General features: G+C 44.0%; 1 protein-coding gene and 1 pseudogene across 1 annotated transcript in view; one reads left to right on the top strand and one right to left on the bottom strand.

Annotated features, from left to right (window-relative positions):
• Positions 1-18603, top strand: part of TENM4 (teneurin transmembrane protein 4) — a 1737111-nt gene that overhangs the window by 1597634 nt on the left and 120874 nt on the right. The window contains 1 exon segment of the mRNA XM_064365345.1: positions 14496-14681. Coding sequence (XP_064221415.1) covers positions 14496-14681 — 186 coding nt within the window.
• On the bottom strand, positions 7985-8731 carry LOC105728967 (large ribosomal subunit protein uL30-like; annotated as a pseudogene).

Raw genomic sequence — 18603 nt, 5'->3', positions numbered from 1 at the left:
AAAGGCTCACCTTTCTTTCAGAGCTTAATGGATTCTAAAGATTTCGTGTTCCGTGTCATTTTCCATGGTACCCTTTCAAAGGCCATTCCTTATGCTCATCGTTTGCCCCTGTTGGGTCTCCTTCGGGTCTTCCTTCCCCACCCTCACCCCCATAGCCCCTCTCCTCAGCCTTATAAATTCATTCCTCATTTTCACTGCTCTGTGAGCTCTCTCCAGTCTTGTCTCCCATAAATGACTTTTATTTGAGAGAGCCTCTCACTATATTTTATTCCTTAGGGTTGCTGGCTCACGGAAGCAGTACATGGCAGAGATTCTGCCTGTAAAATGCTCGTGCTGTGGGTTTATGATTCTTATCATTTGATTGCAATTGAGTTTCATGGAATAACAGGTGGAGATATTTTAGAGATTCAGTGGCATAGGTTTGGAGGTAACATGTGCAGTCAGCAAGAATTGCATGAAATTTGGAGTAGGACCAGGCTAGATTTTCAAGACTCAGCTTAAGCATAGATAATGGCTAATGATACCTGCCTTGCAGGATTATTTTCCAGATTAGATTTGACATGTATACTTAAGTTGCCTAGCATGGTGGCTGCATTCAGTAAGCAGTCAATACATGAAGTATTTGTATGTATTTTTAGAATGCATGATTCGATTTTAAACATCCAAACAATCCTTAGACTCTAACAAATTTAATTCTTAGGACAGTTTATAGAGTGAAGGTTTGGACCCAAAAGACCTGGATCTGAATCTGTGTAACCTTAAACAACTCTCTTTCTCTCTCAGAGGTTCAGTTTCCTTGCAGTTTCTGAGTCTCTCTACCATCCCCGTTCCTCAGCCGCCAACACTGGTCATTGACTCTAGATGAAGAGTCATTATCTAGATTATCTAGATCATTACCTAGATGAAGAGTTAGATAAAAGCTGACACATTTATTCCCAATAACTAGGTCAGTGGCCCACAGCACAAGGGAGTTAGGGTTAGCCTCCTCTCAGCATCACGAGCTTCCTGAGGTCCATTCCAGAGAAGAGCACAACCTCCTCAGAGAGAGCACCCCACAACAGCCCCAGACCTGCTCCCACCCTGACACATTCACTGCGTTGATTCACTGAACCTTTCTGGCCTCTCCTGTGTGCTGGGCACTGACTGTTTTAGGCACCGAAGATCAGACAGCCCCAGTCTGGTCAGGAAGTGAGACACCTAATTATGCAACATGAGCAGAGCTCTGATTGATGTGTGTACAGTAGGGTTTGGAGCACAAGGGCAGGAGCAGTGAACTTGGCCAGTAACGAGATGGGAGAGGAACCAGAGAAGGTCCTCACCAACTGGAGACTTGTGAGCCAGACCCCTGAAGGGGACTGAAGGGAGGCCCCCTGGTGGCCAAGGAGGAGAGGGCAGTGCAGGCTGAGCATGCGTGGTTGGCTGGACAGTTGCGCCTCAGTCTGGCTGGAGCGTAGGAACTGCAGGGGTGAGTGGCAGGTAGGAAGGCCAGAAGGTAGGCAGGATCCAAATCTTGGAGCCTGCTGAGTACCCTGCCAAAAATCTTGGCAATCCCAGCACTTTGGGAAGCCGAGGCAGGCGGATAACCTGAGGTCAGGAGTTTGAGACCAGCCTGACCAACATGGAGAAATCACTACTAAAAATACAAAATTAGCCAGATGTGGTGGCACATGCCTGCAGTGAGCCAGGATTGCACCATTGTACTGCAGCCTGGGCAACAAGAGTGAAACCCCATCTCAAAATAAAATAAAATAAAATAATTGTCGATGAACATTGGAGGTTTCCTTTTCAGACTCCACATCTCATCTCTTTATTTGGCTCTCTCAACTCAATCTGGCCTAGATTCTACCTTAACATAGGGGAACTCTCTAGAATTCACACTCAGTTCCTCTAAGCTTCCAGTTTATTCTCTATTAATCTCCCCTACCCAAAGGGAAAGCAAATCACAAAGCATAAATAATAACAGTAATGACTAGATGGCTATGGCGCTGAAAAACTCTGTTATCAAATTATGTCACAATTGACAGCAAAATAAACTCAATGCTTTAACAAAAATAAGCTTAAAGTAGCAACCGGGTTAAAAAAAATTAAAGCTTTAAACATAGCAGTTGCATTAGAGCTAAATTCAATTTTATTTACGAGGCAAAATATAATTACATTTAAATTTGACGGAACATAATTTAATTCTTATTAATGACAGAAAGACTGAGTGAGATGCTTTAATGCTAGAGAAATTGTCTTATGTTCATGGATGGGAGAGAAAATTAGATTCAGCATTGAGCATTCTCCCCTGTTACAAGTCTCATTTGTGTAGCCGGAAGTGTTCCTTCTCTGAGAAGCATTAGTTTCTCAGCCCAGAAAGCACAGCACGGACATCCAATTAAACATCAAAAGGAAACGATCAAGCTAGGCTATTTCTGTATAGGTATGTTATAGAAGGGGAAACTCAAGGTTAGAATTTCTCTGAAGGAATAATATCCATTGAGACTTGACATTTCCTGTACCCCTTCCCAACAGCAAGCGATAGCCTAAAATCAAAGTTCAGAATAATAAATATCCAGGAGATTGACAGTGGCATAAAGAAAGAAGGGAATTGTCAGAGAGGCAGGGAAGAGCCTACCAGTTGTCTGGGAGGTAGTGTGGAAGTTTAGACACAATGAGACGGTCAGTACCTAACATTTAATCAAAGACTAGAAAATTGGGCCCAGACAAGCATGTTGCTAAATACTGCCAGAGTTAAAGGTTGATAAACCAAGAGCTGGCAGATTTGTAATTTAGTAGAATTTCCCCTGACAGCCCTGGAACATTTTCTATCAGAATTGGAGCTCGTCAGTATGCAAATATAAGCCCTCCTGAAATTGGGCTGCAGAATGCAGTTTCTATTTGGATGCCCAAGCTGATAGCTTATACAGAATCTCCAGTTGTCTTCCTGAATCAAACCGCTGTTATTATAACTTGTAATTAAAAAAAAATCTTTTCTAGAATGGAAATTTTGTATTTTACAGAGCTCCTTCATATATGTGCTTCATGATTTATTCAAACAGCAAATACATTAACCTCTGACATTGCAGATGGTGTTATTCCCAGGAAACTAGGGTCCAAGAACTTGGGTGACTTACTCAAAGACACTCTGAGAAAACAGTGATTCACTTCCAGGCTTCTCTGGCTTCAGAGCCCATGTTTATCCCCTGCACAACTCTGCCTTTGGCTATTACCAAGGTTTATGCTGAAACTGCCAATAAATCAGGTATCAAGTTTTGGGTAGCACTTCATTTAGTAACACGGCCAGAGGAACCATGTAAATTGGATTGTGACTTTGGTGTACTAATATTACTACAAGGGTTTCAGGAAAAGAGCAATTGCTTTCAACAGATAGTCAGGGAAGCTTCTTGGAGGAATGGAATTTAAGGTGGTGATGGAGGTTGGATGTGAATAGGTAGTGATAAAAGGAAGAGGCAAGTACCTTGCAGCAGCCAATTGTAGAAGGCAAAGATTTGCAACGTATACACAGATGGGAGATCAGGGCATTTTCTAGGAAAGACAGGTAGTTTGAACTGGCTTAGCTTAGGGTATTTGTGCCAGTAGTGAGATGGTGAAAAGGTGAAGGAAGCCAGCATGAATAATCTTGAAGGAGTTTAGGTTTTTTCTGTCATGGGGAGGCACTGAGAAGTTTCAAGCAGAGGTGTGACATGGTCAGGTGTGGTTTTAGAAAGCTACTCTAGTGTCAGCATACAGTTGGAGGAGCATACCTGGGACAGCCAGGCGAAAGTGTCCGGGAAAGAGTTAGATAGATGAGCTTATGACTGAGTGGAGAATAAGCATTTCTCAAAAGGTTATCAGGATCAGACGTCGTTGGGAAGAGAGTGTAACATCAGCTGTCTCTTCGTTTCACCTAGTTGGGCCCTTTTGGTGGGGGTCTGGTTGTGTTCCAGCCCTCTCCAGAAATACACATGTCAGTCACATCCTTTGGCTTCCTTGCTCACTAGTTCTTTCCTGGCTTGTTATCCTTCTGCAAAGTCAGCTCCTATTTGGAGGCCTCCTCCAAGCTAGGTTTGAACTCCTTAATCAGGAAGCCAGATACTCTCCAATTAAGAGAAATAGCAGTGGCTTACTGCTTCCTGTGGTAGGTGCTTTGTAAAGATTTGAAATTCCAGTCCTGGGGGAATAGATGTGGAGACTTGCTCTGCACCCACATACTAGAATCCACTTTTCTGCTTGGTTTGAAAGCTCTCCAAGCTCCTTGAATGAGGTGAAAGGCCATGTGGTTTCCAAGGCTCGTTAACTTTCTGCCATCTCAATCTGTGGAACAGAGCCATGGCTTGAAGCAGCTCTGACTTTCGGGTGACAGGGAGGGAAGTTGAAAAGCACAGGAGAGTAGCTTGGGTTTGGCCTCAATGTCTAAAGGAGACTAATTACTGTAAGGAAGTCAGAGGTTCCTTTCCTGTATCTTCTTCCCCTTCTGGCTTCTTCCTGAAACCTACACTGAGACTAAAAGCCATCTGTCCAACTTAGTGAGGGAGGGAGGGAGGAAGCGTGGGTGCTATACTTTCAGCATGCTAATTTGTACAAAATAAAGAGAGATCGATCTGTGGGAGAGAAAGTTAACTTTTAATTAGCCTACTGTGTGCTGAGCATGGTAGCTGGTGTTCTGCTCATTTACACACATAGGTAGACTTGAGTCTCTTGTGGATAGGGATAATTTCATATAAACTTATATCCTCAGCCCCTGGGCATATCTGGCACATAGTAGATGTTCAATATATTTTTAAATCTTTTAAAAGTCTGGAAGATAGATATCATTATCACCATTTTATAAATTACAAAAATCAGGCTCAGAGGTGTGCAGTATTTGTTTAACATAGCTAGGAAGTAGCAGAGAAGATTCTTGCCTGATTCCAAGCCTCTGTTCTGTGAAAAATCACAGAATCTTACGTGGAGCCCTCTGTTTTGTACCACTGAGATCTGGCAATACAGCTACAGTCAGAAGACATATTTCCTGTGTAGGACTCACTGGGGAATGCAGAGATTAATTTGATGATAGCAGGGTCCTCTAGACAACTCAGGTAGACTAATAACCCCGAGAAAGGAAGATCCACATAAAAATGCTTTGGGAAGGCAGAATGTGAAATTCCTTCCAGCTGGGACACTTTGAAGGGGCTTCAAGGAGGAGGTGGCATTGGAGCCAGAACTCAAAGTGCATTTAGATTTGAACATGTGAAGATCACGGTAAAGGAGCCCAGATCATGGAAATGGCACAGGCAGGAGCACAGAAGAGGGCCTAAAGAGTTCAGCGACCACCCTCTGGCAGCCACTTGTCCAGCTGCCCCCTTACATTGACTGTTACTTAAGGCAGCCAGCAAGTTCCTATGCAAGTACTGACATGCATGTCACTGTGTGGCATAGGATAAGGCACTTCCTGGATAGGCCCTAGTTTTCCCATCTAGAGAATTCTCTTCTAACCATAGAGCCAGTTCTAGTTTTTCTCTTTTTCTCCCTGGACTCTAATCTACCTGAAGGAGATCTCCTGGCCAGAATCAGGCCACTTCCTACCCATTGCCAGCTCTCTCATGCCTTAACCTCCTTCTTCATTTTCTGCTCTTCCACTGGTCCTTCACTCAGCTCCCCTGGTCTCTGTGCCTTTATTCCACATTCACCTTGCAAAACCCAAGCTCATTTTGACCACTCACCATTTCTGATCTCACAGCTAGGCTTATGAACACCACTAAGCCAAATCCCATCATACTTGTGATCTTGAGCCTCTCCTGGTCCCTCCCGGCTGCAGTTCTTGTACTTTGTGAGCTCTTGCTCTCATTCGCCACAGGGGCTCTTTCAAACGTCCACCATCTATTCATCGGCACCATGCTCTGGGGAGATTCCTGCCTCCTACTTCACTGAGAACACTGAGGCCACTTGTTCAGTGCTGCGCCATCATCCTGCTTGCTCCCTGTATAGCCTGTGTCCCACATGACTCTCTGCCTGATCCCTCTACCCAGAGGCTGAAGTACCCACTAAGCCCATCCCTCTGATTGTGCTTCAGAAACAGTCCTCTCTACCTGTTGAAAGGCAGCTCAGTTGAGCATCTCCTTGCTCCCTCTAGTATCTTCACCCCTCCTTTCCCTGACACTTTCCAGCACATAAACATGAAATAGTTGCCACAAAGTGGGTGTTTACTCCATAAAAGATATGCATGATACAAGGCACAGTACTTGGTGTTCATTTAACCCATGCATAAACCTGAAATATTGGTATATGTACCCTATTTTGCAGATGAAAAAGTCAAGGCACAGAGAGATAAAGTAACCTGCCCACACATACACTGTAACTCACACAGTGGATGGATGGACAGATGGAGGGATGAATGGATGGATGGACACTTAGTGTGGAGATAGATAGCTGGTTAGGTGATTAGACCTTTTGGTAGATGGACAGATAGATGGGCTGATGGATGAGTAGACAGATGGAGGATGAACAGACAAATAGACAAAAGGAAAAATACTTAATAAAGTCAGCATTGAGTTGGGGTGAGGGAGGAAACTCAAACACTGATTCCAGAGATCTTATAGTCTAGCTGGGGCCATGATCTAAGATGTAATTAACAATCAGAGGATACTCTCATACTACGTCTGAGGTATTGTCTAAACCTGATCCCACAACTCATAGGCCAAAAATCAAATGAATCACAGACATGTTTCATTTCTAGCTAAGTACCTTTGAGCATTTAATGTCTCTAAGCTGTTTCCACAACTATGCTATGGGAGTGAAAGCGTCATTGCAGAACTCTTGTGAGGGTTTAATGAGTTAATATTTGTGTTCTGACAACAGCAGTTCTGGAGCATTGAAGGTACTGCATTTTCTTATTGTTGCCTCTAATGCTGACTAGTAATAGTTTGGCTTGGACTTTAAGTATGCCAGAATTTCTGATAAACTCCCCTAGTTGTGCAGTAACTCAGATGAGCTAGTGATAAAACAAAAAATCCAGGAATCCTTTAAAATTAAAAGATAAACTCCCCTAGTTGTGCAGTAACTCAGATGAGTTAGTGATAAAACAAAAAATCCAGGAATCGTTCAAAATTAACCCTCTGTTAAAATTTCTTAAGGTCACTTGTAGAATCTCAGGTCCTCAGCAAAATAGAACAGTTTTATTTATTATCTCTTTTAGTGCTAAATGCAGACTTATGAAAGTACTTCCCAGGAGGTCCCATGGGGCGGAGAGTCTGTTTCCACATGAATGGAATTTTAGAAACAGTTTCATCTGCACCTGCTCCTTGTTGAGCAGGAAGGTGTGCAGATCTTTGGGTAGGGGCCTTTCTACCCCTTACTTGTATCAATTTTGAGCATCTTTCCAAGTAGAATAAATTTTATGGAAAAATTATACATAAGTCTTTCCCTTTAGGACAAAGGCACAGCTTTTCCTACCAGCTATTTTAATGAACAGGATTGTAAAGTAAGTCCAGACAAATTAAAACGTAGCTGTGATAGGTCCCAGGCTTCATCTGGGCTTGTATGGGGATTAACATTTAATGAGAGGAGCCTGGGGCAGCTTTTCCTGTACATATATATTTTTTGGCATAATTAACCAAGAGCCAAACCTATGTCTTTTTCCCTGCCCTTTCGCCCCTTACTCGTGTGTTCACCTCCTTCCACATCCTAGAAAGATAGCAGGTGTAGCTTGGGCATTAGCATGAAGAAGGTGTGTCTGTAGGTGTAAGGACCAAGGCATTGTTTTAAATCACAGAGTTTGCACAGAGAGATTGGAGGAACTGAGTTTCCAAGGAGCTTAGGCACAAAGGACACTAAGCCTTTACTTGAATATAGTTAACAAAATAACTTGTGTACAACATGGCACTGAAATAGTCACGTCAGCTGACATACACCTCTTCCTTGAAGCTTTTCTTCATTCATCTATTCTTTTTTTTTTTTTTTTCAATTTGAGAACAGGTACTGTTTATTATCCGACCAGCTTAGAAAAATAATCATGGTAGACACCTTAGTTCATTCTTCTAATAAGCCCGTTGATCTCGTCCTTCCTGTTGCCAGCATTTCCACCTTCTACAAAATGAGCGGACTTTTTCTTCATTCTGCCTCATGGAGAAGATAATTTGAAGGACCACAGAAAGTTATTTGCTTCTTTAAAGTGTTTTCCAACAGTATAGATCTCATGAATCAGATCCTCCATGCAGATGATGCCATATTTACCAAGAGATCAAGTCATCGAAGTGTTGTCTGTCAAAGCAATTCATTTCTTAATGATTTTGCCATAACCACACTTGTAGATTAGTTCATTTACTGACTTCAGATTTGGGTACCCCCGTGCAGTATATGGCTCTACGATCCTCAGCATGTTAACCGAAGCCTTGTTGAGCTTCACAAAGGTTCCACTGAAGATTTGACGAAGGCAAAGAAGCTGCAACACCTTTTGGACCTTTGGGCTCACACCATTGATACCTATGATCCTGATGACAAACGCCAGTTTGGGTTCTGCAGGTATATAGAAGTTGCCAGTTTTTCTTGCTATCTGCACCATTTGAATTTCATTTCTGTACATCTGCCTATATTCCTGGTGATAGTGCTTCACTTTTTCATAGATAAGCTTCCTCCTTGCCTTTTGAAGCATCTTTTGGGCAAACTTCTTTCTCAGGCCCTTGATCTTTAGCTCTGTGAAATTTCTTCGCCTTTTCTTAAGGTTTTCTGGCACAGCAGGAACCTTCTTCTTCTTCTCTTCTACACCCTCCATGGTTCCAGCCAGAAAAAGAGGCCATCTATTCTTCCAACAAACTTTTGTTGAAAGCCATGCTGGGCAACACCTGGTGCTAGTGCCAGGGAACCTTCCCATCAGGTGGGCTTCCAGTCTAGAGAGAAGACAGTGCACGAGTGAGGCAAGGAAGAGGCAGGGTAGGGAAAGGGCAGTGCTGTGGATTTGATTTTCTGTAGATGAAGAGCTCATGCTTGGCCAGATTCATCTCCAAGGACCTGTACAGTTCAGTCAAGAACTCTATAAGCTTGGAATAGGAATTTTAGGACAGTTGGAGATTTTCCCCTGCTTTTGAGAGGAAGTCCAGACTACAAATACGAATGGCTTCTACCTAGGTTTTTATATTCTTGGCTGATGGTGCCATGCTAGGTGACCAGAGGAAAAGCAAATATTTTGTTCTTCAGAAACACGTTCCTCTGCTGGGTGACTTGGAGCTGTGGTGATGGAATCATCTTAGGTCCTCATCAGTGAGTCATATACACAGCATAGTGTACATAGAGCTTTTCTTTTTTTTTTTTGAGACGGAGTCTTACTCTGTCGCCAGGCTGGAGTGCAGTGGCATGATCTCGGCTCTCTGCAACCTCCACCTCCCGGGTTCAAACAATTCTCCTGCCTTAGCCTCCCGAGTAGCTGGGACTACAGGCACGCACCGCCACGCCTAGCTAATTTTTGCATTTTTATCAGAGACAGGGTTTCACCATGTTGGTCAGGATGGTCTCAATCTCTTGATCTCATGATCTGCCCACCTCAGCCTCCCGAAGTGCTGGGATTACAGACATGAGCCACCATGCCCAGTCAAGCTTTTCACATAAACTGTTTTTTTCAGTTCTCACCACTCATCCTGGACAGGGACCTTTATTACTCTCCTCATTTTAGGAGTAAAGAATTTTGGCTCGGAGAGATTAAGTTTCCCAAGGACCCACAGCTGGGAAATCTAAACCCAAGTCTACCCTATGGCTTGTGTACTCCTAGTACTTCAAAAGATTCCTCCCAGACCCCAGCCCTCCAACATTCATTCAGAAAGCTCTGATGTTGGTCATGTGAAAGCCAACTATCATTTATCAAACCTTCCCTTGTTATTGTGTATGTTGCAAAAGCCAGAATTCACATCTGATCTTCTGAGTTAAGTCTAGTGTACTTGCCACTACATCTCATTTCCTTATAAAAATGTGTGTCTTTATTATATCCTGAATATGTGCCACGCACTATGTTAGAAGCTATACTTTTATTCATGATGAATTTATAGGTTTTATCTGTCTGCCATGCTAGAATGTAAACTCCTTGAGGTCAGGAAAATATATGCCTGTCATAATCACCATGGAATCTCCAGTTCCCACTGTGGGGCTTGCACACAGGGAGCACCCAAGAAATCAACCAAATGAAAGGAATTCCTACAGCAGTCCTCCAAAGTGTAGTAGTTGATGTCATCCCCATTTTACATAAGGAAAGTTGTGACTAGGAGAGGAACTGTGACCCACATTTCACAAAGGACCACTTACGTTATGTAAAAGACATATGAGCTGTCAAAGCACATTCTTTAGCATCATCCTGTTTAGTTTTCACTAGTCACTTCAGGAAGTTATATCTGCTTTAATGTCAAAGCAGAATCTGAGAAGGAAAAATAAAACAGTTCCTTTTGTTTCAAGGTATTTGAAAAAAAGAAACAATAGGGACTGTGACTTGAGGCCAAATGATAAAGTAGAGTCTCAGGTTTCTACTCTCATCTTGAGTCTATGGGTCCCTTCACTCAGTCAGACAGGCCCATCTGCAGAGAACGCAAGCACTCCCAGGCTGTGTTACCATCAGCTGGCACCCCGTAAACATCAAGGTTGCTTGGTTCAGGCTCCTTGCGTTCAAATGTGTGAGAGCTCACAACCCAGCTTGTAAAGTGCTGGTGGAGGGGTGCCTAGTCACCAGGTCACTTTAACTTCACGCCAGGAGATCACATCTAGTGTAAACTGGCAAGGAAGTTGGGTGTTTGGATGGACGGAGCCACAGTCTCCAGATGGGAAGGGTGAGACTAAGTGCCTGGGAAACTCTGTGTAGAGGATCTAATTTCATTTTATATATTCAGGGTCTGACTTGGATGTAACGAAGGATAAGCAGGGCCGGAAGTGGCAGGAGGTCAGGGTCTTCTGGAAAAGCTGAGAGTTTCCCTCAAAGGGAAGCCTACCCGTGACAGGTCAGCCTTCCTTGCCTGTTCTGAAGCTTAGTTTCCTTGTCTGTAAAATGCCTGCCTTGAAGTACTATTTCAAGGATTGTCAAACAATGAAAAGGCACTAGATGATCACGTGACCTCATAGAATGTCCTTATACTATCTGGGCCTCAGTATCCACCCCTCTAAAAAGGATAATAGCCAGGCGTTCTCACAGCATTGTTGTGATAGTTTAATGAGAAATTGTCCATGAAGAGTGCTTTGCAAACTATAAAACTTGATGTGAGCATTAGTTTAATGAAACAAGGCTTTCCCACATATTACCTCATTTGATCTAACACCAACCCTGTGAAATTGATGTAGTGGGAATTATTAACCCCTTTTTACAGAAATGGAAAGCAAGGCTCAATGAATTGTATAACATGCAACTTGCAGATCACCCAGCGAGTAAGTGGCAAAGCCATGGGTAGATCAGACCTGTCTGATCCTGAGTTCCATGTTCTTTAATCCATTGTACATAGCAAAAAGGTGCAGACATGAGTAATAGCTGTAGGATATTTGGATAATCTTTTGAATGCCAATATTAGTTTGTGCTTTATCTGGACTGTGATCTCCTGGGGGGCAGACATTATATCTTATCTCTGTATTTCTAGCACCAGGAATAGTATCTAGCGTATAGTAGGCGTGTGTGGATATTATTAGAAGACTACATGAATTACCATGAATTTATTGATACCTGCTATATATAAGGCAGGAAGAAGCCTCTGATGTGATTGCCATTATCACCCCCACCTTTCAGAGGAAGAAAAGGAAGCTTGCAGCTATTGAGTAGGTCACAGAGCTGGCAGAACTGAGATTTGGAATCACATCTGATTCCAAGTCTACTGTCTTTCATCCATACTGTCTCCAGGTGACTTAATAAAGGGAATGAAGTACCTTTTAGCTAAGACCTGAAGTCTGGAAGTTCACTGTGGGGAAAAGCCTGCCTCTTCTCTTGGTTCGTGATGGGCTCCATGTGCTCTGCTGCCTGAAAACACTGTGGCTTTGGCCCCAGCAGCCCGCCCTTCTCCTGGCTCACACCTCAGTGAATAGTGTGCTGTCTACTGTTTACTTTCCCACCATAAACCACCACGTGGAAAAAGTGCTGAGTAAACCCAAACAAATACTAAGCTGATTTGTCATCTCTCCAAGGGCTCTCAAGGGCAAGTTCCAGCCCTGACCCCAGCCCTGGCCTCCAGAGTCACCAGGAGGTCATTGCCCTTTCAATGTTGTGTAGAAGAAATGGGAATTACGGAGACTGGACCCAGGATGTCCTGGGGCCTGGAGATTGTCATTCTTTATCTTAAGGCAAGCCCAGGTTGTTGTCTACGTGAGCAAGAAGGGAAAGGAGCTTGAGCAACATCCTAGGGGATGTTGATGTAGCTTGATGTAGCTCCACAGCCCTGTCCTCATGTGGGACAGTCCCATACAGGCAGGTTGCTAGAGACAGGTGGGCCTGGTTGGACTTTCAGCCAGGCTAAGTGGGGTGTGGTGAATGTCTACCATTCTCAGACACCTATATTCCCAGGCGTACCCTGATTCATCCATCATCCAACGAACCTTAATAAGAGGTTTATTCTATACCAGGATCTGTGCTGGGTACCAGGGACAGAGGTGATCAGAGGAATTAGACCAGCCTCAGGTTGTTCCTAGACTACTGGTAAGACAGACTCAGAAACAGAAAAACACTCTACCATGTAAAAATGGGAAAGAAAGAAGCAAGTGAATAACCCACAGGGTGAATTACAGGAGATTTCTCAGAGGAGGGGTTACTTTTCAGCCAGTTCTTGGGGGTAGATTACACTATCTAACAGGGAGGGTGCTCTGTCATAGAATCCCACATTCTTATAGCCTGAAGGAAACTTAAACGACATCAGGTTCCACCTGCAACAGATGAGGAAACTGATACCCAGAAGAAAGGAAGTGACTTCCCCAAGGCCACACAGCAGATTAGTGGCTGAGCAGGCATACATCTCACAAACCTCCTAGACTCCCTGTCTAAAGCTCACTGTGCTGACCTCAATTCAGGAAACCTTTCTTGAGTTACTTGATCTTTGTCATGCTTTTTTGTCATCTATTTCACTGGGTGCTCGCCAGAGCCCAGTTAGGTCAGCAAAGGGCTGCTGCAAGGCGGCATCATGCAGCTCACAGTATCCAGACCAGGAACTGTTGCTTAGAAGGTCACACAGCTTCGAAGTTCCTGAGTCTGGCGTAGAACCCAGGTCCCTGGCTCAAGGTCAGACATCCCTTCCCACTTTACCGCTGAAGAATCTGATGTGTTACTGTACAATTAGCACCTCCCTTTTGAGGTAATGTGCTTGGCAGGATGTCTGGCACAGAAACACAAAATGCATTGTAACTCTTAATATTTTTAAAATCTCAAACATTTTATTCATTGTCTTGTAGACTGGTAGGAAGGTCTAAGCCTCTGAGACCTAATTCTTTTTCAAAGTAGCTAAGGTATTAGCAGCTTGTAAACTAAGCGTGCAGCTTGGAAGGGAGATGAGCAAATGCACCTTGACAGAGGTGCCAGCTAATATAGTTTGAAAGAAATGAAAAGGGTTGAGATTTTCATGTGAATTTGAAGCATGTTGGGCTACGAGGCATGAGAATCAAGTCAGAGTCTTTCTCTATCAGAGCCCTGGCAGAGAGCTTCAGTGGACATGGTTGCTCGACCTGTTTCCTAAAGAGCAGTTGCATTTTGGAAGACTTTACCACCTCCGCCTCCAGTAAGCATGAAGCTGTAGCTGGCCTGGAGCCTGAGGGGCTTGTGAATCGGGCCATGTGTGTTTTGCACCATCTCACAGATGGGCCTTTGTGAAGGGCGGGCAGCTTCACTCTGGCCCCCACTCCAAACCGTTTGCTTTGGCTCTGAAACCCCATTTAGATGGTTCTTGGAGTTGGGGTAAGGAAGCAGGAAGCTGAAAGACTGAGAATAAACCCAGCAAAAGCACAGAACAAACTGCAGGTTTTGGACACCAACCCAGAGTATGCCCATAGTGGGTGGGGTTCAGCCTCCCTCCTATGCCCAACTTCAATCAGAGTCCAGGCAGTCATGAAATGCAGGCCCCAGAACTCATCACATGCACAGCCAGACCACAGCACTTCATTTGGCTATGGGGACTCATCCTTACTTTGTTTTCACACATAACCGGTTTTTAATTAAATTTGACGTTTCCTGACGTCTGTTCAGAAGGCTGGTCCCCTTTGGAAGGGGCAAGCACAAAGGCAGGGACAGGCTGGCAAGAGAGAGAAGCAAATTGAGCCAAGCTCTTCAATCCTCCTCTTTTGGTGGGGAAACGGGCACAGGGCAGGCTTCTGCTCAGAGAATTGTTCTCGTTCAAGGGTCGTTGTCCACAGAGATTAGTCTCCCGAGTCTCTGGAATCCCGATTTGTCACAGAAACCCAGGTATGTAACCAAGTGTGACTCTGGTTTCCAACAATGACTTGCTCAATACTTGTTTGTCTGTCTCTCCTCCTTCCCCTGCCCCTCTGGCCGCTGCCTCCCCTCCTGGCCCTGGTGTCCTCCCTCCTTTTTCTCCTCCCTACAGAGATCTGTGCTGCTGACTGTGGCGGCCATGGCGTGTGCGTAGGGGGCACCTGTCGCTGCGAGGATGGCTGGATGGGGGCAGCCTGCGACCAGCGGGCCTGCCACCCGCGCTGTGCCGAGCATGGGACCTGCCGCGACGGCAAATGCGAGTGCAGCCCTGGCTGGAATGGTGAACACTGCACCATCGGTATGGCGGGCCGAGATTCCCGGGGATCTTCTCTGGTCTGCAGGACACCTTTGTCTGTCGGGGCATTTCAGGGCCAGCCTGAGCCCTCATCGCATGTGGGGATGGGAAAGAAAGTCCTTTCATCTGGAGGCATTACGACTGGCATTTCCTAGCCATCAGTTGGATTTAAACTCACAATTTGATATTTTCAACCTTATTCCTTCCAATTTCCATTTCCCCGGTCCTGGTTAGCTGGTTAGCACACCTTGTTGTTCAGCTCCTCCCAGGCTAAATGCAGTATAGCTCTGTGTCAAGGAGGTTTGTGTTCAGGAATGAGGCTAATGACCACCTCTTAGCAGCTGTGGACAAGCCCTGTCAACACGCTGAGCCTCAGTTTCCTCACTCGCAAAATGGGGATAATAATACATGTAAAGAGCTTAGCAAAGGCTGGCATAGGAGTGCCCAGTACATGCAGCCATTATTATCCAATGCATTATCTGGCTGGGATGACTGGGGCTTGGCTCTGAGCCCTCCATGCCCACTGGGCTCCTAGGTCAGAATTCCCCAAGAGGTCTGGAATCCTGGGGAGAGCTCCCCACAGGCCCTAAGGCCACATGTGGAGTCCATTAGGGCTGGGATCTTCCCCATCCTCAGCTTCCATCCTGTCTGCATTTGTCTCCTTTCCCCTCCCTTGGGGGCTTCTCGGCAGCAGCTCCTGCTGAAGCAGCTCTGTTGGCAGCTTTGAAAACAAGCTGATCACTTCGTTCCCTTCTTTCTGCCTTTCCTGCTGGTTTTGTTGATTTTAAATTCAGCCAGACGTTTCGCTTGGTTTATTATCCTGGAATGAGCACTCACCAAAAGCTCTTTATTGAATCAACTGGTTTGTGTATGTGTGTTTTAACTTCTTCCCCTTCCATTTTTATTTTTTATTTTTTTAAATGAAGGGTCTGTGATCAGATGGTGAGCACATGGCTTTAGAAGGCAGGATTCCAGGTGCCTTTCTGGCTCGGAAAGTGACCTCTTGGGTCTTAGAGAAACTGGAAGACAAGCCCCACAGCTTTTGAGAGACAAAGGAATTTTGAGCAAACAGAGCTACCTCTTATACCTTGTGGGTTTTTTTAGTCTTCCTTGTTCTTTTTTGTAGCCTAAAGTTAGTTTATGTCCTTGGTCCCTGCCCCTGCAACATCCCGAGTTTATAATTGGCCATGGAACGCCTTACATTTATTAATATTAATAATAATAATAATGGCTTCTGATTTTTAAGTATTTACAACTTGCCTAGAGCTGTGCTAAGAACTTTAACTGCATTATTTTATACTCCTTACAACCACCCTGTGAAACAGTATGTATTATTTCCTCATTTTCAAGGACCTGAGGCTTAAGGTCACGGAACTTAAAGAGGTAGAACAGGGATTTGACACTTGATTTTTCCTTACCAGCTGCTTGCTCTGCAGCCCTTGCATGGCAAAGCCCAGGTTTTCTACTGAGGCACCTGCTCCTGTCCCTCCTGGAGGCTGTGCCCTGTCATTGAGGTTGCACTCAGCCCCACCCTCAACAGAGCCACTCCGTAGCAATGGCAGCCACTGTGTCAGCCTCTGCAGGTTGTGCCGCGTCATCTCACTGTGTGCTCCTTGATGGCTTCTTTATATCGGTGTCATCCTTCCTTAAAATTGTCCTGGAAACCCCTTAGTGAGAAGTGGCCCTGGTCATCCAAGGAGCCTCTTTAAACTCTGTTTTCCCCTCACGTTCCCTTTTCTGCATGACTGAGGATGAACCAAACTTTTAGCCTCCCAGCCCAGAAGAAAGCCCATGCGCAGAAGAAAGCCCATACCTATTTAAAAAAAAAAAGGCAGAGCCCAGAGAGGGCCCATTCTGTTTGCTGTCACTTGCTTACAGAGTTCCCAGCTCATCTTACCAAACTCCCAAAACATTTGCAAATGTTGGACAAAAATGTTGTAAGATAAACGCATTTCATCCTAGGGAAATTCTCCCTAGTCACAGATGATTCATGTCAGGGCTTGTGGGCAGGCTGTTTTATTTGTAGTGTTTTCTGGATATTCATCAGCCTGGCTTTAAGAATGTCCCTTTTATTTGGATGCCAAGAAGTCAAATCATCCTCTTCTACCTCCCCTGTATACTCTGTTGTCACTCTTCAAGAACAGATATCACCTTGGGTTTGCAGATGCCTTTTCCTCTCCAGATAAGAAATACATCAAGGTAAATATGCAAAATATAAGAAGAAGGTTGACAGTCCTAAATACCAAAGAAATGTCATAGGACATTGAAGACGCAATGGACTAGTCATAGTGCTCAGTTGAAAGGACTTTGGCTGGGAATTCTATTACTACCTCTCATTGTGTGGTGAGCATTTTCTTTGTCCTTGTCTAATTTTCCTGCATGGTAACCTTGTCTGTGGGTCTTTGCCTGTGGCCAGCTGCGTCCCCACGAGAAACTCAATACCCTTGTGCTGAAGGAACACTTCAATAACCCTGTGGGATATAAGGAAAGGGGGAGGGGAGGCAAAGTAGAGAAACAATGGTGCCATCCTTTTCTTGTTGAAATAGAAATGAGAAGGAAAATTTCATTTTTAGTCTTTGATGGTAACAAGAAGCATTTCCTTGTTTCCAGAGAACTTTACTCCCTGTGAGGGTGATTTAGGAAAAGAAAAAAACTGCTGATGTGAAAAGTTAGAAATTCAAAGTGTTAAATTTTCTCTTGTTATCAGATTTCATTGTTATACAAAAGGTCATTATCGTGCAGCTAGCTTCTAGCTGCAATAGTTATTTCCCACAGCAGAGAAAGAGCTGGTATCCATGACACTGATTTAGAGACCTCTAGGCAGTGGAAGCAAAAAAAGAGGTGGGCCTGTTTATTTACATACTGCCGCCCTGCATAAACAGGAAGGAATGGCTTGATTACCATATACCAGGAATACAGAATTTAAAGAACAAGACAAATCTGGGCCTCTAATGGCCAAGTCCCCAGCATTAAGAACCTTTTTACCCCAATGACATTTCCCAGAGCAGACGATTATAGTAGGAATTAAATATCTTCTTTTTTAATATCATCTTTTAGAGCCTTTGGCTCACCTTATCTTTCATGGAAGCTACTTGATTCTTCTCAAGAGAGGTTGGTTTTCAGAATAAAAGGGAATTTGACAGCAAAAATATTTCACATTCAATCCTAATTCTTTATGTTAGGAATCACCTGTCTCTTTGCATCTTGAAGAAGGGTCTTTGGTAAAAGCACCAGGGCCAGACCACATGGTTGCCTGAGGCTTCAGTTTCTCTATCCATGAATTACAGAATGGGGTGGCTGGAAGAGATCCCCAAGGGTGACAGAATTCCAGCCCCTTCCTCCACTGCCCACAGAACTGCACACCCATCAACCCAAAACTGAGTCACCTGCTCCTAAAAATATCTCACGAAGAAAAAGGGAGTCATTTTTACTGTAACTTATATGACACTAATACTCCCACTTACACATGTGAAACCCAGTTTTCCTAGTCCAGAAGTTAAGGTAAGATGGATAGATTTGGATCTGTTTATCAAGTATATGATTGACAGAGAGTCACCCAACGCATATTTTTGGTTGTCTTTTCAAAGAGTTTTATGGATTCTGTAAGTCTGGGGCTTGACCTCTGATTTCCTGTGAGAAAGCTGAAAATCATAGTTAAATTTGACAAGGTGTTAACTTTTTTTCCAATTTCTTTGAAAATTCTGCTAACATTTTGGATCAGTTCTACATGGTTTTTCTATTCACCTCAGTGCCCCTTGTCTCTAAAGTTTGAAAACACCTGTAGAAAATGTAATCAGAAGCTGTTCTGATTACATTAATAAAATTCCAGCCTTGACTCCAAAGCTGTGATTGTTCAAGGTACCAAATATACAGAATTATTTACCAGGCTTCAGGAGAGCTGTCCAATTCTAGATATCATGATTTT

This window comes from Aotus nancymaae, unplaced genomic scaffold (genome assembly GCF_030222135.1).
Source record: "Aotus nancymaae isolate 86718 unplaced genomic scaffold, 86718_ANA_hifiasm-v0.15.2.pri h1tg000059l, whole genome shotgun sequence".
Taxonomy (NCBI): domain Eukaryota; kingdom Metazoa; phylum Chordata; class Mammalia; order Primates; family Aotidae; genus Aotus; species Aotus nancymaae.
This window is presented reverse-complemented; position numbering and strand designations above follow the sequence as displayed.